Genomic DNA, 23,196 nt, shown 5'->3' on the forward strand with positions numbered 1-23,196 from the left:
TGATGAAGCCACTGTGTGGTGAAACATTTCTTCAGTAAAGATTCCCATATGTTGCATAAGTGTCTCAATCTTCAACTTGTCTGTTTTCAAAATTATTTATCCCAGAAATGGTGTACAATACCGACAGGTTTGTAAGTAAGTCGTATGTGTAACATTTACGTAAAAATAAAGATACCTAACAGTTGCACATGTGTCTTATCAAGACAGAACTCGTAACAGTGGGTTTACGTTCTAAAAATTTGGGTTTAGAAAGGATATAGGAAAGCACTGGTTTGGCAGTAGAGTTGTGGATGAGTGGAACAAACTCCTAAGCACCGCCATTGAAGCTAAAACGTTGTATAAGTGTAAAAGTAGGTTAGACAAATACATGAGTGGGTATGAGTTGAACCTGACCGGTTTGGGCCAGTAGGCCTGCAGCATTGCTAATTCTTTCTTGTGTTCTTATGTATATGTATTGTGGTGGTAATACGTATAATGGTTGTAGGGGGAGGGTGAGAGTTGGACCTGCCTAACATAGGCCAGTAGGCCTGCTGTAGTGCTCCTTTCTTATGTTATTTTCTTTTAACGATGCTGAGAAATTTTATTTCATAGCCAAGTCTTGAATAATCAAATACACTTATACTTGTATATACATGGTATGTGTATATACAGGTGTGGATATTCATGTGTATAGAGCAAGAGGTGTATATCAGTGTATATACACTCAGAAGTGCATATCTGTGAATTTATACTTAGATTTAGCGTATCTTTTGGTGTAAATACAACAGGATATATACATCGAGATGTGTATTTCTCTCAGTTTATATGCTAGTATGCTATGTTTATACTTGAATCCCCACTTTAAATATTAAAATATTCATGTCTGGTGGTGTAAAGGTTACAAGCAGCCTTAATAACCCCTCGTATAGTCTATAGTCTTTTGGAAATAAATGGTATAAAATACCAACACAGTGGAAAAATAAACACATAAGAAGTTAATGTGATCCTTTATTGACAACGTTTCTGTTTGTGACTTGATAAAGTCCACTGTGTGGGCAAAACATTGTTAATAAAGGAACACATTATACTACTTATGTGTTTAATTTTCTATATCTTTTAACCCTCCATTAATCACTCGGTGTATATTATGTGTATATAAAGTGATAATACCTTAAATCCTTTAGGGCTAACAATAAAAATATGGTATTTTTTATCCCCACAGGCACTGATTATAGACAGTCGGACGTTTTGTGAGTTCAACACATCACACATCCTTAATTCTATCAATGTCTGGTCCTCTAAGATTAGGAAGAAACGACTCCAACAAGATTCTGTAAGTTGATGGCCATGAGTGGTATTCTGGCCCACTATAAATGACTTGGTAGCATTAATACAAAGCTACAACAAACCTGATACTAAACCCATGGAAAAAATACTCAGTAAATAACTCCAGGATGGTTGGAATAAATTGAGCATCTGAAGGGATAGATGAATGATGGAATTTAATGTAGACAGAAATACAAAGGTGATGGAAGGAAGCCAAATCAGTCCTCTTGAATGTGTGTTAGTCAGGAAAATATTCAGCGTGTTAGGTGAGTGGATAACCTCGTGGAGCACCCTGTTTTACTCACACTGGGGCGTCATTAAGACCCTTCTTGGGCGAAATGTTGTCATTAAAGAAGGTATTCGCTTTATCTTAAGTTTAGAGACTTTGCTTTTGTGTGTGTGTGTGTGTGTGTGTGAGAGAGAGAGAGAGAGACTGGGAGAGAGAGAGAGAGAGAGAGAGAGAGAGAGAGAGAGAGAGAGAGAGAGAGAGAGAGAGAGAGAGAGAGCCTGAGAGAGAGAGAAAGAGACTGAGAGAGAGAGAGAGAGACTGAGAGAGAGAGAGAGAGAGAGAGAGAGAGAGAGAGAGAGAGACTGAGAGAGAGAGAGAGAGAGAGACTGAGAGAGAGAGAGAGAGAGACTGAGAGAGAGAGAGAGAGAGAGACTGAGAGAGAGAGAGAGAGAGACTGTGAGAGAGAGAGAGAGAGAGAGAGAGAGAGAGAGAGAGAGAGAGAGAGAGAGAGAGAGAGAGAGACTGAGAGAGAGAGAGAGAGAGAGAGAGAGACTGAATAATATATCATGGTACAATACCATGTGTGTCACAAAACAGCCAGGTTCATCAAGGAAGTCTGACCTCAGGTTGACGTACACTATTCTATATCTGTGTCATGGGTATAGAATAGTGTACTAAAAAAAAACAGTTTTGAGGGGACAACATTTTGGTCTGTGTAGAGCTTTATCATGTCTTGGCAAAGCTCTACACAGTAAAAAATTGCCACAGTAATGCTAGGTCAGGTCAGGTCAGGTCAGAGATCAGGTCAGTTTAGGTTAAGTTAGGTTAGGTTGGTAGTTTAAGTTAGATTAAGTCAGGCTAAATTAACCTAAGTTGGGTTATGTCAGGTTAGGCTAGGTCAAGTTATGGTACTTTAAGTTATGCTAAGTTAAACTAGGTTAGGTCAGGTTAAGGTAGACTAAATTACCCTAAGTAAGGATAGACATATATCTCATGTGCTGTTTACAGTGCATTACGTAAATCCTAACTCACGAATCCAAATTTTTTTTGACAAAATTGTGAGAGTTCTTGTTGTGCTTCTACAGATCTCAGTGCACGACTACCTACAGCAGGCGTGCCAGGTGTGTGAACTACACGAGGGACTCCACATTATTGTCTATGACCAGAATGCTGCCACCCTCTCCTCCATACCCCAGGATTCCTTCTTACACGTCCTTCTTAACAAACTGGGACGTGCCTTTCCCTGTGTCTACCTGCTGGCTGGTGAGTGTGAGGGAGGGTGAGTTTAGAGGGTGTTATATTCACCAGTACACCTGCTGACTGGTGAGTGAGGCAGGAAGGTCTGGTATTCACCAGTATGCCTGCTGAGGTGAGTGAGGCAGGAAGGTCTGGTATTCACCAGTACACCTGCTGACTGGTGAGTGAAGCAGGAAGGTCTGGTATTCACCAGTACACCTGCTGACTTGTGAGTGAGGCAGGAAGGTCTGGTATTCTACACCTGCTGAGTGAGTGAAGCAGGAAGGTCTGGTATTCACCAGTACACCTGCTGACTGGTGAGTGAGGCAGGAAGGTCTGGTATTCACCAGTACATCTGCTGACTGGTGAGTGAGGCAGGAAGGTCTGGTATTCATCAGTACACCTGCTGACTGGTGAATGAGGCAGGACGGTCTGGTATTCACCAGTACACCTGCTGACTGGTGAGCGAGGCAGGAAGGTCTGGTATTCACCAGTACACCTGCTGACTGGTGAATGAGGCAGGAAGGTCTGGTATTCACCAGTACACCTGCTGACTGGTGAGTGAGGCAGGAAGGTCTGCTATTCACCAGTACACCTGCTGACTGGTGAGTGAGGCAGGAAGGTCTGGTATTCACCAGTACACCTGCTGACTGGTGAGTGAGGCAGGAAGGTCTGGTATTCACCAGTACACCTGCTGACTGGTGAGTGAGGCAGGAAGGTCTGGTATTCACAGTAACACCTGCTGACTGGTGAGTGAGGCAGGAAGGTCTGGTATTCACCAGTACACCTACTGACTGGTGAGTGAGGCAGGAAGGTCTGGTATTCACCAGTACACCTACTGACTGGTGAGTGAGGCAGGAAGGTCTGGTATTCACCAGTACACCTGCTGACTGGTGAGTGCAGCAGGAAGGTCTGGTATTCACCAGTACACCTGCTGACTGGTGAGTGAGGCAGGAAGGTCTGGTATTCACCAGTACACCTGCTGACTGGTGAGTGCAGCAGGAAGGTCTGGTATTCACCAGTACACCTGCTGACTGGTGAGTGAGGCAGGAAGGTCTGGTATTCACCAGTACACCTGCTGACTGGTGAGTGAGGCAGGAAGGTCTGGTATTCACCAGTACACCTGCTGACTGGTGAATGAGGCAGGAAGGTCTGGTATTCACCAGTAACACCTGCTGACTGGTGAGTGAGGCAGGAAGGTCTGGTATTCACCAGTACACCTGCTGACTGGTGAGTGAGGCAGGAAGGTCTGGTATTCACCAGTACACCTGCTGACTGGTGAGTGAGGCAGGAAGGTCTGGTATTCACCAGTACACCTGCTGACTGGTGAGTGAGGCAGGAAGGTCTGGTATTCACCAGTACACCTGCTGACTGGTGAGTGAGGCAGGAAGGTCTGGTATTCACCAGTACACCTGCTGACTGGTGAGTGAGGCAGGAAGGTCTGGTATTCACCAGTACACCTGCTGACTGGTGAATGAGGCAGGAAGGTCTGGTATTCACCAGTACACCTGCTGACTGGTGAGTGAGGCAGGAAGGTCTGGTATTCACCAGTAACACCTACTGACAGGAAGGTCTGGTGAGTGAGGCAGGAAGGTCTGGTATTCACCAGTACACCTGCTGACTGGTGAGTGAGGCAGGAAGGTCTGGTATTCACCAGTACACCTGCTGACTGGTGAGTGAGGCAGGAAGGTCTGGTATTCACCAGTACACCTGCTGACTGGTGAGTGAGGCAGGAAGGTCTGGTATTCACCAGTACACCTGCTGACTGGTGAGTGAGGCAGGAAGGTCTGGTATTCACCAGTACATCTGCTGACTGGTGAGTGAGGCAGGAAGGTCTGGTATTCACCAGTACACCTACTGACTGGTGAGTGAGGCAGGAAGGTCTGGTATTCACCAGTACACCTGCTGACTGGTGAGTGAGGCAGGAAGGTCTGGTATTCACCAGTAACACCTACTGACTGGTGAGTGAGGCAGGAAGGTCTGGTATTCACCAGTACACCTACTGACTGGTGAGTGAGGCAGGAAGGTCTGGTATTCACCAGTAACACCTACTGACTGGTGAGTGAGGCAGGAAGGTCTGGTATTCACCAGTACACCTACTGACTGGTGAGTGAGGCAGGAAGGTCTGGTATTCACCAGTACACCTGCTGACTGGTGAGTGAGGCAGGAAGGTCTGGTATTCACCAGTACACCTGCTGACTGGTGAGTGAGGCAGGAAGGTCTGGTATTCACCAGTAACACCTACTGACTGGTGAGTGAGGCAGGAAGGTCTGGTATTCACCAGTAACACCTACTGACTGGTGAGTGAGGCAGGAAGGTCTGGTATTCACCAGTAACACCTACTGACTGGTGAGTGAGGCAGGAAGGTCTGGTATTCACCAGTAACACCTACTGACTGGTGAGTGAGGCAGGAAGGTCTGGTACTCACCAGTACACCTGCTGACTGGTGAGTGAGGCAGGAAGGTCTGGTATTCACCAGTAACACCTACTGACTGGTGAGTGAGGCAGGAAGGTCTGGTACTCACCAGTAACACCTACTGACTGGTGAGTGAGGCAGGAAGGTCTGGTACTCACCAGTACACCTGCTGACTGGTGAGTGAGGCAGGAAGGTCTGGTATTCACCAGTACACCTACTGACTGGTGAGTGAGGCAGGAAGGTCTGGTATTCACCAGTAACACCTACTGACTGGTGAGTGAGACAGGAAGGTCTGGTATTCACCAGTAACACCTACTGACTGGTGAGTGAGGCAGGAAGGTCTGGTACTCACCAGTAACACCTACTGACTGGTGAGTGAGGCAGGAAGGTCTGGTATTCACCAGTAACACCTACTGACTGGTGAGTGAGGCAGGAAGGTCTGGTATTCACCAGTAACACCTACTGACTGGTGAGTGAGGCAGGAAGGTCTGGTACTCACCAGTAACACCTACTGACTGGTGAGTGAGGCAGGAAGGTCTGGTACTCACCAGTACACCTACTGACTGGTGAGTGAGGCAGGAAGGTCTGGTATTCACCAGTAACACCTACTGACTGGTGAGTGAGGCAGGAAGGTCTGGTACTCACCAGTACACCTACTGACTGGTGAGTGAGGCAGGAAGGTCTGGTACTCACCAGTACACCTACTGACTGGTGAGTGAGGCAGGAAGGTCTGGTATTCACCAGTAACACCTACTGACTGGTGAGTGAGGCAGGAAGGTCTGGTACTCACCAGTAACACCTACTGACTGGTGAGTGAGGCAGGAAGGTCTGGTATTCACCAGTAACACCTACTGACTGGTGAGTGAGGCAGGAAGGTCTGGTATTCACCAGTACACCTACTGACTGGTGAGTGAGGCAGGAAGGTCTGGTATTCACCAGTAACACCTACTGACTGGTGAGTGAGGCAGGAAGGTCTGGTACTCACCAGTAACACCTACTGACTGGTGAGTGAGGCAGGAAGGTCTGGTACTCACCAGTACACCTGCTGACTGGTGAGTGAGGCAGGAAGGTCTGGTATTCACCAGTACACCTACTGACTGGTGAGTGAGGCAGGAAGGTCTGGTATTCACCAGTAACACCTACTGACTGGTGAGTGAGGCAGGAAGGTCTGGTATTCACCAGTAACACCTACTGACTGGTGAGTGAGGCAGGAAGGTCTGGTATTCACCAGTAACACCTACTGACTGGTGAGTGAGGCAGGAAGGTCTGGTATTCACCAGTAACACCTACTGACTGGTGAGTGAGGCAGGAAGGTCTGGTACTCACCAGTACACCTACTGACTGGTGAGTGAGGCAGGAAGGTCTGGTATTCACCAGTACACCTACTGACTGGTGAGTGAGGCAGGAAGGTCTGGTATTCACCAGTAACACCTACTGACTGGTGAGTGAGGCAGGAAGGTCTGGTACTCACCAGTAACACCTACTGACTGGTGAGTGAGGCAGGAAGGTCTGGTATTCACCAGTACACCTACTGACTGGTGAGTGAGGCAGGAAGGTCTGGTACTCACCAGTACACCTACTGACTGGTGAGTGAGGCAGGAAGGTCTGGTATTCACCAGTAACACCTACTGACTGGTGAGTGAGGCAGGAAGGTCTGGTATTCACCAGTAACACCTACTGACTGGTGAGTGAGGCAGGAAGGTCTGGTATTCACCAGTACACCTACTGACTGGTGAGTGAGGCAGGAAGGTCTGGTATTCACCAGTAACACCTACTGACTGGTGAGTGAGGCAGGAAGGTCTGGTACTCACCAGTAACACCTACTGACTGGTGAGTGAGGCAGGAAGGTCTGGTATTCACCAGTAACACCTACTGACTGGTGAGTGAGGCAGGAAGGTCTGGTATTCACCAGTACACCTACTGACTGGTGAGTGAGGCAGGAAGGTCTGGTATTCACCAGTAACACCTACTGACTGGTGAGTGAGGCAGGAAGGTCTGGTATTCACCAGTAACACCTACTGACTGGTGAGTGAGGCAGGAAGGTCTGGTATTCACCAGTAACACCTACTGACTGGTGAGTGAGGCAGGAAGGTCTGGTATTCACCAGTACACCTGCTGACTGGTGAGTGAGGCAGGAAGGTCTGGTATTCACCAGTAACACCTACTGACTGGTGAGTGAGGCAGGAAGGTCTGGTATTCACCACTATGCTGGTACTCTACAAAGTTTGTCTTACATTCAATAATCACCACTATTTAAAAACACAGGAAAGGCTGTTTTCAATTTGTCATATACAGTGGACCCCCGGTTAACGATATTTTTTCACTCCAGAAGTATGTTCAGGTGCCAGTACTGACCGATTTTTTTCCCATAAGGAATATTGTGAAGTAGATTAGTCCATTTCAGACCCCCAAACATACACGTACAAATGCACTTACATAAATACACTTACATAATTGGTCGCATTCGGAGGTAATCATTATGCGGGGGTCCACTGTATTTCCTAGTACATATTTAATATGAGAATATTCAAATGCCTTCAGGAAGAAATCCAAATATTCTTCGTCAAAGCCTTTTTGTCCACTTCTCTGAGGCTATGGGACCCCTAAACAATTGTATATATAAAAAAAATCACAATCTCCGCCAAAATTGGTTATTATAACACAAGAAATTGAGGAAGTTGAAATAAATATTTTTGTATCCAAAATCTTTCAAGAGAGAAATAATGCAATAGATTAATAAAAAATCTATCAAGAGAAATAGAAATCTATCAAGATTTAAATAATGCAATAGATTGAGAGGAAGTTATATTGTAACCTCCGAGGTTCTGAAGAGGTTGGAACATAGAGGTGAAAGTCCTATTATTACATTTTATTATGTGATCCTTAATGTTTCTCTCTTTACTACTTTATGCAGCGCTGAATGACCCTTATGGTTTAGCACTTAATTATAATAATAGTAATTTGCTGTTTTACACTGTGGACCAGAAAGCCCACAGAAGGCTTCCTCCCTCATCTACATCAGCACAAATTTTTATATTTCTCATGACAGGTACGGGCATGCCTCGTTAATACAGCGCTTCACTTTACAACACTTCACTAATACACTGCTTTTCAGAATTACATGTACAGTGGACCCCCGGTTAACGAACTTTTTTCATTCCAGTAGTATGTTCAGGTGCCAGTACTGACCGAATTTTTTCCCATAAGGAATATTGTGAAGTAGATTAGTCCATTTCAGACCCCCAAACATACACATACAAACGCACTTACATAAATACACTTACATAATTGGTCGCATTTGGAGGTGATCGTTAAGCGGGGGTCCACTGTATATGTATATTCACGTTCATTATTTTCAGTACTTGCCTTGCTCTTAAGATGGGTTTTGGCAATTTAAAATTTTTTTAATTGATTTTTGTTACTTTTGCATCATTTTTTTTAGGCCTAGTGTTATTGCACACTTAATAAATGAGTGTGAAATTTTTTTAGGCTTTTATATGCACTGGCAAGTGAAAAAACTGTGATTCACAATGTCATTTGAAATGCACCGCATGTTAATGGCTTTCATTTGTCCCTAACAATATTTTATTACCTGTACACTGTAGAAAAATATTATTACGTTATTATTAACCCATAACGGTCCAAACGTATATATATGTTTTTTCAACATTTGAAAGTATGAAAAAAAAAGTAGATCTTTTTGTTTTTTTACATTTGAAAATGTGTAAAAAAACTTTGATTTACTTTTTTTTTGTTATATTTGAAAATATGTAAAAAAAAAAGTTGATCTACTTTTGTAGCGCTACACATGTGAACGTAGATCTGCTTGGACCGTTTACGGGTTAAGGCAATATTCACTTTTCGGCAGCAGACTGAAACCTAACCCACTGTATTAGCAAGGTCGGCCTATACTAGTGCCGTAAGCACATACAGGCCTCTCTTGTTTTATTTGTCTCTATGTGGTTTTTGGATTATGTTAATTAAGTGTTTATGACATTCCAGTCATCATTTGTACAGTTGTATTTAATATTAATATAACTTAGTATTGTTATTAATTACATATTGTTTTTCTTTCCTGCTTCATTTCTGCGATGATTCTCTCCTGGTAACGTGACATCAACCTTGTGAACATCTTCCCGACATTTGTGAACACCATAACTTCTGGCACCATCCTTGGCACCATCCCTGTGGTCTTGGCACCATCCTTGTACTGTCAACAACACTCCTTTGACCACTGCACTTTGTTATGTGGACTTTTTACCATCCTTGTGGTCTTTGACCTTGGGGTCTGGGTGGTGGTGGCCAGGAGGGTTTCTGGAGTTCCAGGCAAGGTTTCCAGAGCTGTGTGAGGATTCCAGCAAGAAATGTACACCTCTCACCAGTCAGTCGCAGCCCTGCCTTCCTGTCTCCACCGTGGGACCTACACGGATTCTTCCCTTCCTCTACCTGGGCTCCCAGCACGATGCCAACAATAAACAGCTCCTCTCTGTGAGTACCTGGACAGTCATATTGCCATTGTATACCTGGAGAGGGTTTCAGGGGTCAACGTCCCCATGGCCCGGTCTGTGACCAGGCCTCACAGTGGATTAGGGACTGATCATGTGGTCTTAAGTTAGACCTAAGTTTTCCCGAAATGCTTTAGTTGTGCATGGACTTTACGCATGCACAACTAAATGTCCTCTATCTCTGTGCAAATATTGTATCATGCTGAATTAAACTTATTCTTTCTTTCAACAAACTAGCTGTAACCCACTGAGACAGAGTGACCCAAAAAAGAAAGTCGAAAGATTTTCTCTTTACATTTAGTAATTTATGCAGAAGGGATCACTAGCCCCTTGCTCCCAGCATTTTAGTCACCTCTTACGACATGCATGACTTAAGTAAGTATATTCAGGTACAGGTATACATAAATACAGTTACATAAATTATTATACATTGCAGCATACCTATGTAGATTACCCAGGGTAACCCAAGAAAGTCAGACGAAGTGACTTGTTTCCATTGGGGTCTTTGGAGAAATAGGTGCAGAGCTAGGCTTAAATTTAGTAATTCATACCGAAGGGGGTTTCTAGCCCCTTGTGTGTGATTGTGTAGATTTTTACTTGTGGCCAAGGTGAGTAAATGTTATCTTGTAAGTGCTGAGTACAGTGGACCCCCGGTTAACGATATTTTTTCATTCCAGAAGTATGTTCAGGTGCCAGTACTGACCGAATTTGTTCCCATAAGGAATATTGTGAAGTAGATTAGTCCATTTCAGACCCCCAAACATACACGTACAAACGCACTTACATAAATACACTTACATAATTGGTCGCATTGGGAGGTGATCGTTATGCGGGGGTCCACTGTATTTAGCAAGTGTTAATCTTCATACTGTAATGAGTACTGAGTACCTTTTTAAACCCGGCACTGTGTAAATTCTTAGCACCTCCTTCACAGTGTCTCTTTAAAGTACTAAATTTGGAAGAATCTTAAAACCTGCGCACAAATGCAGAAATAGCATAATTTATAATAAGTTTGAGGAGGGGAGGCAGTGTGTGCACCTGTGGCTGGGGTGAGTCAGCCAGCACACCTGTGGTGCTGATCACATGCACTTGTGTATATGTCCTCGTGTATCTGTCCCTCTATATGTCAGACTTCTTGAACTGGGAGGTGCTAATTTTTTTTTTTCATCTTTCTCCTTGATGTCCATGACTGACCTCAAGCAGTTATTGGTGGAGAGAGGCTTTAGCAGAGTCTGGGACTCCACCAATCATTGATGGAGAAAGTCCTTAGCAACAGTCTAGGGACCACCAGTCATTGATGGAGGAAATTTTGGCAGCAGTCTGGGGACTCCACATAAGTTTAGGTGGAGTCAGAGTCGTCTGAAGATTGCATCAATGCCTGGCCAGACCAGCCCAGTCGTACCTTTGTTTATTTTTTAACTGATTAGGTTATTTTAGCCTCTTATTGTAGTGTATTTGTGCATTTGTTCATTGCAGTGAGTTTTATTTTGGTTACACTTTACTGGGTGTTCTTATGTAGGCTTGTCTTTGTCTCATAGCTGGGTTGGTAGCGCACTCAGCTCACACACTGAGGTCCGTAGTTCAATCCCCAGTATGGGTGGAAGCATTAGGCCTGTTTCCTTAAGACACTTGCTGTCCCTGTTCACCTAGCAGTAAGCAGTTACCTGGATGTTAGTCACCTTACACCTGTCCCTGTTCATCTGTCAGTAAGTAGGTATACCTGGGTTAGCAGACTGGTGTGGGGTTGCATCCTTGGGACAGAATTAACCTAAGTTGCCAGAAATGCTCTTCATAATCAGGGACTTTCTATATAGTATGTCACTGATGTCAGCTGTGGTGTGTATAATTTGTATCATGTACCTGTAGGAATAAAGATTATTATTACTTAAAGCCAAGAGTGCTGAGTGGTCTCGTGGGGCCCGGAGCTGTTTATATCTTTCAATTTTCTTACTTATTTTGTTTGCTTTCACCTGTCATTTTTTAAATAGTTCAGGGGATCATCACCCTTGTGGCCTGGTCCCAGACCAGAGCTTCCTCTCAATGGTCTGATCTATCAAGCTATTGGTGTTTGTCGCATAAGAGTAAGATTTCAAAGTTTGGCTGGTTAGAAATTTCTTTGAGAAACTTTTCAGGGTCCTGCTTGAAGGTAGTTACAAGTTGTTTGGTAATTCCAATTATATTTAGAAGGAAGGACTTCAAAGCATCTTATTGTGCCCTTCATTGTCATTAGCGGTATTGTATCTAAGATTTACATTGGGGTATTGTATATTTGATTTTTATTGTGGTATTGTCCTCCTGATTTTTGTTGTATTGTCCTGATTTTTGTGGTATTGTCCTCCTGATTATTGTTGTGGCATTGTCCTGATTTTTATTGTGGTATTGCCCTGATATTCATTGTGGTATCATCCTCCTGATTTTCATGGTGGTATCATCCTCCTGATTTTCATGGTGGTATTGTCCTCCTGATTTTCACTGTAGTATTGTCCCCTAATTTTCATTGGGAATATTTTGTGCCCAATACCCCGAACAATTGTTGACTTCCACTGAATTGAATTAATGTACAGTGCCTACCCTTCTCGCTTTTATCCAGCTAATTTTATAACCTGTCAAACTTAAGATGCTTTACAACTTAACTTGCTAAGTCTAAACTACTTGACTTAGATCATTACAATACTCATCCATGTCTAAAAGGTATAGGGCTTAGTCAATGAATTTTACACGTGACAGTTCATTTTAATTCCTAAATCCACATTTAAGCCTATTTTTGAGATTTGATCTTTTCTGGCATTATGTGCAGGTCTACCTTAATGACCCTTATTTAGTCAGTAGGCTTTAAACCTTGTAAATTAAATACAGCGTCTCCTCACTCAGCGACGTACTCGTTTACCAACGACTCAGACTTACGACAGACTTTCTGACCAGTATGAATACCTGAATAATGTATATTAGAGCTGATTTCCTTTATTCTGTTGATTGCAATATACAGTACACTACTGTATAAACATTAAAAATACACTAAAAATGTTATAAATGGTTCAAAGGTGACATTAAAACAATATCAAAGATGTTAGGTAAGACACATATGCAACAGTTAGGTATCTTTATTTCGAAACGTTTCGCCTACACAGTAGGCTTCTTCAGTCGAGTACAGAAAAGTTGATAGAAGCAGAAGAGACTTGAAGACGATGTAATTAGTCCATCACCCTTAAAGTTTTGAGGTGGTCAGTCCCTCAGTCTGGAGAAGAGCATTGTTCCATAGGTGAAACGTTTCGAAATAAAGATACCTAACTGTTGCATATGTGTCTTACCTAACAACCTGTCGGCATTTTATACCATTTCAATGTTCAATATCAAAGATGGTTGACACAAACCCACTACCATTATAGTATGCTCCTCACTTAGTGACGAATTTGTTTACTGACGTGGTCTAAGGAACGGAACTCTGTCTTTAAGTGAGGAGAGGCTGTATTGAGGATAACTGTGGTTAGTTAAACCACTGAGATGAGTCTGTGGTAATGTAGTCCCTCACCGTATGTGGTAGACATATTGCTGGCCTATAGAAATTAGAGTCATGCGGTGTAAATAGTTTAGAAAACTGACAAGTTGAAGAATACCGTATACCTTTGAAGAGTTTTGAGAGTTTATCTACTCTCTGAGCCCGGCCATGGGCCAGGCTCGTCTGGTGCTTGCCTGGTCAACCAGGTTGTTGATGCTGGAGGCCCGCTGCCCCACATACCCATCACAGCCTGGTTGATCTGGAACCTGGTGAATATACTTATCCAGTTTCCTCTTGAAGGCTTCAACACTTGTTCCAGTTGTGTTTCTGATATCTTCTGGTAAGGTGTTGAAAAGTCTGAGACCCCAGATGTTGATACAATGTTCCCTTATTGTCCCCACCGCATGAGACACTTATGGCTTCTTCAGTCCAATACAGAGAAGAACTGTGGAAGAGGAGGTTGAGGTAAAAAGTCCCTCACCCCTCAGGCTGAAGGGGTTACTAGCGCCTTGATCCCAACATTTTAGTCGCCTCTTACATCACGCATGACTTACGGAAGAAAGAAAATGTGTGGGTGTTAGTAGACTAGTGTAGGTCACATCCTAGGGAAGGATCCCAGTAGAAATAAGACAGTACCTCAGTATTTAACTCTGTTGGGTTATTCTAGATTAAACAAGTCATTAAATATATCATTCCATTAAAAGGGCCTAGTAAGAAACTAGGATACGAGGGCAATGATCCTTGTGTATATAAAGTTTTGAAAGAGGGAAGATATCAAGGTGTTAATTAATCATGAAGTGTGTGTCTTCATGTGATTGCAAGAGAATATACACTAAGGCTTTATGTAATTGCAAAAAAATATACACTAACACTTTATGTGATTGGAAGAAAATATACACTAGGGGGTAAAGCTGATTGCTATAGCTAATATTAGATCAAGCAGAGGCACTGAGGAGGAGGAGGTGGCGGCTGCTGCGATGGCAGCTGTGGCAGCAACTGCCGCCACAGCCGCCACCACAAATGCTCATACTTTGGCCAAGTCTTTTGCATCTCTATGGACAAGTAACATAAAGTGGTGATTTGTTTTCCATGTTTATTCTCTCTCTCTCTCTCCTGGCAATTCCTTTTACACTTTGGCTAAGCCTTTTGCACCTCTATGGACAAGTAACATAAGCTGGTGATTTCTCTTCCTCAATCACTCTCTCTCTGCTTTCTGGCAATTCCCTTTACTCAGACTATTACTTATATTTATGGTTGAGTTTGGCTGGGCTGTGTGACTGGTGGGTGGAACAGCATCCTGTTTTAATATTGGCTGTTGATTCGGCGTGCTAAATTTGGATCAAGGGCCCCCTACCGCACTCGTTTCTCAGGCAAACACCTAAGCTTGGCCAGGCGCAGTGGGAAGGTGATGTTAGTAAGTTTATTTAGGTACACATACACATAAATACAGTTTCACAAGTTATTGTATATACATACTAACATACAGTGGTACCTTGGGATATGAACAACTCACAATGCGAACAGTTATGTAAGTGTATTTTTGTAAGTGCTTTTGTAAGTGTATTTTTGGGGGTCTGAAATGGATTAATCTAATCTACATTATTCCATATGAGAACAAATTCGTTCGGTATCAGCACTCGAACGGCCTTCTGGAACGAAATAAGCTCATATCCTGAGATACCACTGTATGTGTAAATTTCCTAGGATAACCAAAAAATAAGTCAAAATGACTTGCTTCCATTGGGCTGGTGTGTATTTAATAAGTTTTGTCTGTGGGCTGGAGACTAGCTTTCCTTTTCAATTACCAGTGCTGCTTACTGTCTTGGCTTGACTTACGATATTTCAACTTTACGATGGCGCGGTAGCGAAGCGTATGCAGTACAGTACATTTATTGATTGGATAAACCTGTATTTATTTATTTACTTTTCAATACTGATATTTAGTTACAGTAATTATTTGTTTATTTAGTGATTCAGCGACAGTAGTTATTTATTTATTTATCATATCACATTCATGTTCAACTTACGATATTTTCAACTTAAGACGGGTTCCTCAGAACTTAACTCCATTGTAAGTTGAGGAGCATTTGTACTTCCATTGTGTCTTATTTTGTCAAGATTGATGGACTGAACACATCAACTCCAGGCTGAGGGACTGATTTCTTCAAACTTCTCATCTTCCACCATTCTTCTCTGTAATAGACTGAAGAAGTCACTGGCTGGCAAAACATTTCCAAATGTTGCACAAACGTCTCATTCTTCAAATTTCAGTTTTTTAAACCACTTGCATCATATCCAATTTTGCATTATAAATATGAAAAAAATACTAGTGAATAACCTAGCATTAGGAACACCTGAGCATTTCCATGTATAGTATCTACATATATACACACACACATTTTCCCTAGGTAGTAGGTTGGTAGACAGCAACCACCCAGGGAGGTACTACCATCCTGTGGTAGTAGGTTGGTAGACAACAACCACCCAGGGAGGTACTACCATCCTGTGGTAGTAGGTTGGTAGACAACAACCACCCAGGGAGGTACTACCATCCTGTGGTAGTAGGTTGGTAGACAGCAACCACCCAGGGAGGTACTACCATCCTGTGGTAGTAGGTTGGTAGACAGCAACCACCCAGGGAGGTACTACCATCCTGTGGTAGTAGGTTGGTAGACAACAACCACCCAGGGAGGTACTACCGTCCTGTGGTAGTAGGTTGGTAGACAACAACCACCCAGGGAGGTACTACCGTCCTGTGGTAGTAGGTTGGTAGACAACAACCACCCAGGGAGGTACTACCATCCTGTGGTAGTAGGTTGGTAGACAGCAACCACCCAGGGAGGTACTACCATCCTGTGGTAGTAGGTTGGTAGACAGCAACCACCCAGGGAGGTACTACCGTCCTGCCAAGTGAGTGTAAAACAAAAGCCTGTAATTGTTTTACATGAAGGTAGGATTGCTGGTGTCCTTTTTTTCTGTCTCATGAACATGCTAGATTTCAGGTATGTCTTGCTACTTCTACTTACACTTAGGTCACACTACGCATACATGTACAAGCACATATATACACACCCCTCTGGGTTTTATTTTATATTCTTTCTAGTTCTTATTCTTGTTTATTTCCTCTTATCTCCATGGGGAAGTGGAACAGAATTCTTCCTCCGTAAGCCATGCGTGTTGTAAGAGGCGACTAAAATGCCGGGAGCAAGGGGCTAGTAACCTCTTCTCCTGTATATATTACTAAATGTAAAAGGAGAAACTTTAGTTTTTCCTTTGGGGCCACCCCGCCTTGGTGGGATACGGCCGGTGTGTTGAAAGAAGAAAGATATTTATTTTCTCCAAAGATGTGTACAGCAGTCTCCTCATAATAATAATAATAATATTCTTTTTCTACAAGTACATAATGCAACTTATACAGACCATAGCTAACATGAGTGACATAATACTACAGGTGCCATCCAACTTACGACTCACGTCCATTTCGACTCACAACCAACCGGTCGTAAGTCGAAATGGACGTAAGTCGAACTTTACTACTGAATACCAACATCACATTTTTGTAATTATTTTATTTTATTGTTTTATTTTGGTATTTCATTCTTTACTTTACTTTTTATGCTGTTAAAAAGTAAAGTATTTTATACTGTAAGGTTTAGGATAAACACTGTGTACAACACAAACAGTTGTTTATTTCCCAGAAATTTGGCATTCAAAACATGGTCGTAAGTCGAGTGGTCATATGTCGAGCAGGTTGTAAGTCGGATGGTAGGTGTATATGGAAAGTCCTTTGTTATGCAAAATATTTCAGCCAAATTAGGTTACTTTTGTCCCAGGATGCGACCCACACCAGTCCACTAACATCCAGGTACGTACTTATTTTACTGCTAGGTGAACATGGACAGCAACTTTCCTAAGGAAACATGTCCTAATGTTTCCACCCGAACTGGGGATTGACCCTCGAACCTCAGTGTGTGAACTACGAGGATATCCATTCCAAGATCTACCGTGGATGCTTGAAACCGTGGATAGTAGCAAACCCTGTACGGTCTCTCCTCACTTAACAATGGAGTTCCATTCCTAAAACCACGTCGGTAAACGAACTCATCGTTAAGTGAGGAGTATACTATAATGGTAGTGGGTTTGTGTCAACCATCTTTGATATTGTTTTAATGTCAACTTTGTACCATTTATAACGTATATGGTATATTTTTAAATGTTTATACAGTAGTGTACTCTATATTGTAATAAACAGAATAGAGGAAATCAGCTCTAATATACATTATTTAGGTATGCATACTGGTCAGAGAGTCTGGCGTAAGTCCAAGTCGTTGGTAAACGAGTATGTCATTAAGTGAGGAGTGGCTGTATATAGTAAGTTTATTTAGACGCAGGTATACATAAGTACAGTTATCAACTCTTGGTTACATATGAATAGAATTCCCTGAATTCTTCTTATCTACTTCTCTGAATCACAAAATTGTAACAGCACGATTGCATGTAAATTACGGAATGGGTGGAGTTTGAACTCATGGCTTGTGAGTCCTGAAACTCGCAGACCAGTGTTGGTCAAGTGGTTAATACACTGACCCATGAGTCTCAAGACTCACTTGCCATGGGTTTAATCCCATTCATTTGGTGGTTTATTTACTTCACTGAGGCTGTGGGTTCCCACATGTACATGTTCTGTATTTCATCTTATGTAATTTTCAGGACTACAACATCCTGTATGAGCTGAACGTGAGTGTGTCGTGTCCAAAGCCCGACTTCGTTCAAGATTCTCACTTCATGAGAATTCCCGTCAACGACAACTTCAGTGAGAAACTCCTCCCTTACTTTAACGATGCCTTTAATTTTATTGGTGAGTATTAATTGGTTTTGTAATTGTTGCCTTTTCAAGCAGGGCGGCTTGTTGCTGGTGAAGGGATCTTGATCTAAGGGATTGGTAGGTAGGTATAATTTTTGTCAGGAAACAGGACAAATGTTTCTTGACGTGGGTCTTAATCACATGATGACCTGCTGCTGGAGCTTTTGGTCATCTGACCGAAGCCTTTCCCTGTCTTACCCCTCCACCTCTTTAAAAAATCATGGTTATGACTACAACCATTAGGCATGTCCTAGTGATCCAAGGGATTGAAGCTACCCTCCTCTTTTATGGATCAGATCTCCTATTCCCCAGGCACTATATTATCCTTATGGGTTTACTGCACTTATAATATATGTAATTGATGTTGGTTATTTGAACTTACTGTGACAATCGGTGAAAAATTCACAGTTGTAGAGATGAATTTTATTGAACTCTGTTGTATTTTTGTCACTTGTTTTAATATAATATATTTTTGTTGTGTGATTGTTGGTTTGAATGATCTTTTGTTTTATTGTTTTGGTTTGTAGGTTTTAGTATGCACAGTTGTATATAAAGAATAAAAAGTCAAAATGCCGTGACTGGAACGGTACACAGATAACCCGCACGTGGGAAAAACAAAGTTACCGCAACGTTTTGGTCCCACTTGGATCATTAACTAGTCCAAGTCAGACCAAAATGTTGTCATAAATTTCTTTCTCCTATGTGAGGGTTATTGGCGCTGTTGTATATAACTTTTTTTTTTAATAAATCAGTTGTCTCCCACCAAGGCAGGGTGATCAAAAAAGAAAAGTTTATCTTTTTACATTTAGTAATGTATACAGGAGAGAGGGGTTATTAGCCCCTTGCTCCTGACATTTATACAGAAGGGGTTATTAGCCCCTTGCTCCTGACATTTATACAGAAGGGGTTATTAGCCCCTTGCTCCTGACATTTATGCAGAAGGGGTTATTAGCCCCTTGCTCCTGACATTTATACAGAAGGGGTTATTAGCCCCTTGCTCCTGACATTTATACAGAAGGGGTTATTAGCCCCTTGCTCCTGACATTTATACAGAAGGGGTTATTAGCCCCTTGCTCCTGACATTTATACAGAAGGGGTTATTAGCCCCTTGATCCTGACATTTATACAGAAGGGGTTATTAGCCCCTTCCTCCTGACATTTATACAGAAGGGGTTATTAGCCCCTTGCTCCTGGCATTTACTGGCATTTATGCAGAAGGGGTTATTAGCCCCTTGCTCCTGGCATTTATGCAGAAGGGGTTATTAGCCCCTTGCTCCTGGCATTTATGCAGAAGGGGTTATTAGCCCCTTGCTCCTGGCATTTATGCAGAAGGGGTTATTAGCCCCTTGCTCCTGGCATTTATGCAGAAGGGGTTATTAGCCCCTTGCTCCTGGCATTTATGCAGAAGGGGTTATTAGCCCCTTGCTCCTGGCATTTATGCAGAAGGGGTTATTAGCCCCTTGCTCCTGGCATTTATGCAGAAGGGGTTATTAGCCCCTTGCTCCTGACATTTATGCAGAAGGGGTTATTAGCCCCTTGCTCCTGGCATTTATGCAGAAGGGGTTATTAGCCCCTTGCTCCTGACATTTATGCAGAAGGGGTTATTAGCCCCTTGCTCCTGGCATTTATGCAGAAGGGGTTATTAGCCCCTTGCTCCTGGCATTTATGCAGAAGGGGTTATTAGCCCCTTGCTCCTGGCATTTATGCAGAAGGGGTTATTAGCCCCTTGCTCCTGGCATTTATGCAGAAGGGGTTATTAGCCCCTTGCTCCTGGCATTTATGCAGAAGGGGTTATTAGCCCCTTGCTCCTGGCATTTATGCAGAAGGGGTTATTAGCCCCTTGCTCCTGACATTTATGCAGAAGGGGTTATTAGCCCCTTGCTCCTGGCATTTATGCAGAAGGGGTTATTAGCCCCTTGCTCCTGACATTTATGCAGAAGGGGTTATTAGCCCCTTGCTCCTGACATTTATGCAGAAGGGGTTATTAGCCCCTTGCTCCTGGCATTTATGCAGAAGGGGTTATTAGCCCCTTGTTCCTGACATTTATACAGAAGGGGTTATTAGCCCCTTGCTCCTGGCATTTATACAGAAGGGGTTATTAGCCCCTCGCTCCTGACATTTATGCAGAAGGGGTTATTAGCCCCTTGCTCCTGGCATTTATGCAGAAGGGGTTATTAGCCCCTTGCTCCTGACATTTATACAGAAGGGGTTATTAGCAGAAGGGGTTATTAGCCCCTTGCTCCTAGCATTTATACAGAAGGGGTTATTAGCCCCTTGCTCCTGACATTTATGCAGAAGGGGTTATTAGCCCCTTGCTCCTGGCATTTATGCAGAAGGGGTTATTAGCCCCTTGCTCCTGACATTTATACAGAAGGGGTTATTAGCCCCTTGCTCCTGGCATTTATACAGAAGGGGTTATTAGCCCCTTGCTCCTGACATTTATACAGAAGGGGTTATTAGCCCCTTGCTCCTGACATTTATACAGAAGGGGTTATTAGCCCCTTGCTCCTGGCATTTATACAGAAGGGGTTATTAGCCCCTTGCTCCTGACATTTATGCAGAAGGGGTTATTAGCCCCTTGCTCCTGACATTTATACAGAAGGGGTTATTAGCCCCTTGCTCCTGGCATTTATACAGAAGGGGTTATTAGCCCCTTGATCCTGACATTTATACAGAAGGGGTTATTAGCCCCTTTCTCCTGGCATTTATACAGAAGGGGTTATTAGCCCCTTGCTCCTGACATTTATACAGAAGGGGTTATTAGCCCCTTGCTCCTGGCATTTATACAGAAGGGGTTATTAGCCCCTTGCTCCTGGCATTTATACAGAAGGGGTTATTAGCCCCTTGCTCCTGACATTTATACAGAAGGGGTTATTAGCCCCTTGCTCCTGGCATTTATACAGAAGGGGTTATTAGCCCCTTGCTCCTGACATTTATACAGAAGGGGTTATTAGCCCCTTGCTCCTGACATTTATACAGAAGGGGTTATTAGCCCCTTGCTCCTGACATTTATACAGAAGGGGTTATTAGCCCCTTGCTCCTGACATTTATACAGAAGGGGTGTGGGTTGCATCCTTGGGAACAAAATTAACCCAAGTTGCAGAAAATTCTCTGCACAACCAGGGACTTTATATATAGTATGTCACTGAGGTCAGTAATTGTCTTTATAAGTTATATCATGTACTTGTAGAAATAAAGATTATTATTATTATTATTTTTATTATTATTATTATTATTATTATTATTATTATTATTATTATTATTATTATTATTATTATTATTATTATTATGACCTGCTCACTGGCTCATTCAGAACATCTTAAAACCTGCATCTATGCTTAAATAGTTGTCGTGCACTCATGTTCATAAATTTAGTGAGTGTGGTTGTGCACTTGGCTGTGTTCACCCCTGGATACAGTGTCACACTGCTGGCACTGCTAAAGAAGAGACATTGATGTAGAACAAGCATTTGTTGTTACAGTGTTTTGCTCGGTGTGGTGACCAACCAGTCTGGAGAAATACCCTGATTTTCCACAATGTAAATATCACATAGCCACTCAAACTTTTTTTTGTGTGTGTGAGACCTAATTCGTGTCTGCACAAATAACTCATTACGATTGTAACCAGATATAAACGTGTAAACTGTTCGTTACCACTGTAACTTGTTTAGCTATCAGACTCTTGCAGCCCAATCACTGGATCCATTATGTGCCTCTGTAATACTGTACTTTATTTTTGTTTATTATATTGATGGCTATTTCTATCATTCTATTATATTTCTGGTCATCTCCAGCTAGATACTCTCAAATGTATATTGGCCTAGATGTTAGAGGACTCATTTTTGATACTTCAGCCATCTCTCACCGAGACAAAGTGACCTAAAATGAAAAATATAATTTTTTTCTTTATACATGTAGTAATTATAGGATTTCAGTCTACTATTTATTTATTTATTTATTTATTTAGTAATTTAAGCATACATACAGAGGTACAAAAAATATTATAATATTATTGGTACTATTATTAATACTGCTATTAATATTAATATGATATTACGATAATAATTATTCCTTTTATGTGAAGAACAACAAGGTACAATACCAGGACTGGAACAATACATTTATAATCCACATATAGGAGAAAAAATATGACTATGCTTGGGTCCAACTTAGGCCATTAACTAGTCACACAATTAACTAGTCACTGTGTGGCTAGTTAATGGGCCAAGTCAGACCGAAATGTCGCCATAAATTTCTTTTTCCTATGTGTGGGTTATTTGTATACTTCTGTGTAGTTATTATCACTGCTCACTTTCCAGAAGTACATGTTACAACATTTTATTAACATGGGAAAGTGGAGCAGAATTCTTCCTCCGTAAGCCAAGCCTGTTGTAAGAGACGACTACAATGCCGAGAGCAAGGGGCTAGTAACCCCTTCTCCTGTATAAATTACTAAATTTAAAAAGAAAATCTTTAATTTTTCCTTTTAGGTCACCCTTTCTTGTTGGGATATGGCCAGTTTATTGAAAAAAAAAAATTGAGGGTCCATTGTTATGCAGATCATTTTTGGGTTGATTTATAGTTGTGGTGTTAATGTGTGTTCTCTGCAACAGATAAGGTTCGTGAGTCAGGCGGCTGTGTGCTGGTGCACTGTCTGGCGGGCATCTCCCGGTCTGCAACTGTTGCAATTGCTTACGTTATGAAGCATCTCTCTCTTCCTTTTGATGAGGCTTATATGTATGTATCTTCAGCAATACAATATGGTTTTATTGCTTATTAAAATATGTATCAATATTTGAAATAAAAATGTTCCATGATATTATATCTCTGAGACAAATTTATCTGAGATGAAGGGTAATATATGTACTATACAGTGGACCCCCGACTAACGATGAGCTCCCAACTCGACCAATTACGTAAGTGTATTTTTGTAAGTGCTTTTGTAGGTGTATTTTTGGGGGTCTGAAATGGACTAATCTAATTCACAATATTCCTTAAGGAAACAAATTCTGTCTTTAACAGCACCCGAACAGACTTCTGGATTGAAATAATATCGTTAGTCGGGGGTCCACTGTATATTATGCTCAGTAATAACACACATGGAGACAGACACTCTGGAGATTAATTGATCTGCATATTTTGATCC

General features: G+C 42.3%; 1 protein-coding gene across 7 annotated transcripts in view; it reads left to right on the top strand.

Annotated features, from left to right (window-relative positions):
- The window catches only part of LOC128697206 (uncharacterized), a 142,225-nt gene that overhangs the window by 52,252 nt on the left and 66,777 nt on the right, over positions 1-23,196 (top strand). For all 7 annotated transcript variants that reach the window (XR_011394560.1, XR_011394558.1, XR_011394559.1 and 4 more), the window contains exons 4-8: positions 1,202-1,312; positions 2,620-2,797; positions 9,493-9,674; positions 17,898-18,045; positions 22,664-22,787. Coding sequence is in view for 2 of the 7 variants with exons in the window: in XM_070104112.1 (XP_069960213.1) it covers positions 1,202-1,312; positions 2,620-2,797; positions 9,493-9,674; positions 17,898-18,045; positions 22,664-22,787 (743 nt within the window). In the remaining 5 variants the exon portion in view is untranslated. The remainder of the gene's footprint in view (positions 1-1,201; positions 1,313-2,619; positions 2,798-9,492; positions 9,675-17,897; positions 18,046-22,663; positions 22,788-23,196) is intronic.

This window comes from Cherax quadricarinatus, chromosome 89, assembly GCF_038502225.1.
Source record: "Cherax quadricarinatus isolate ZL_2023a chromosome 89, ASM3850222v1, whole genome shotgun sequence".
In the NCBI taxonomy this organism is placed as follows: Eukaryota; Metazoa; Arthropoda; class Malacostraca; order Decapoda; family Parastacidae; genus Cherax; species Cherax quadricarinatus.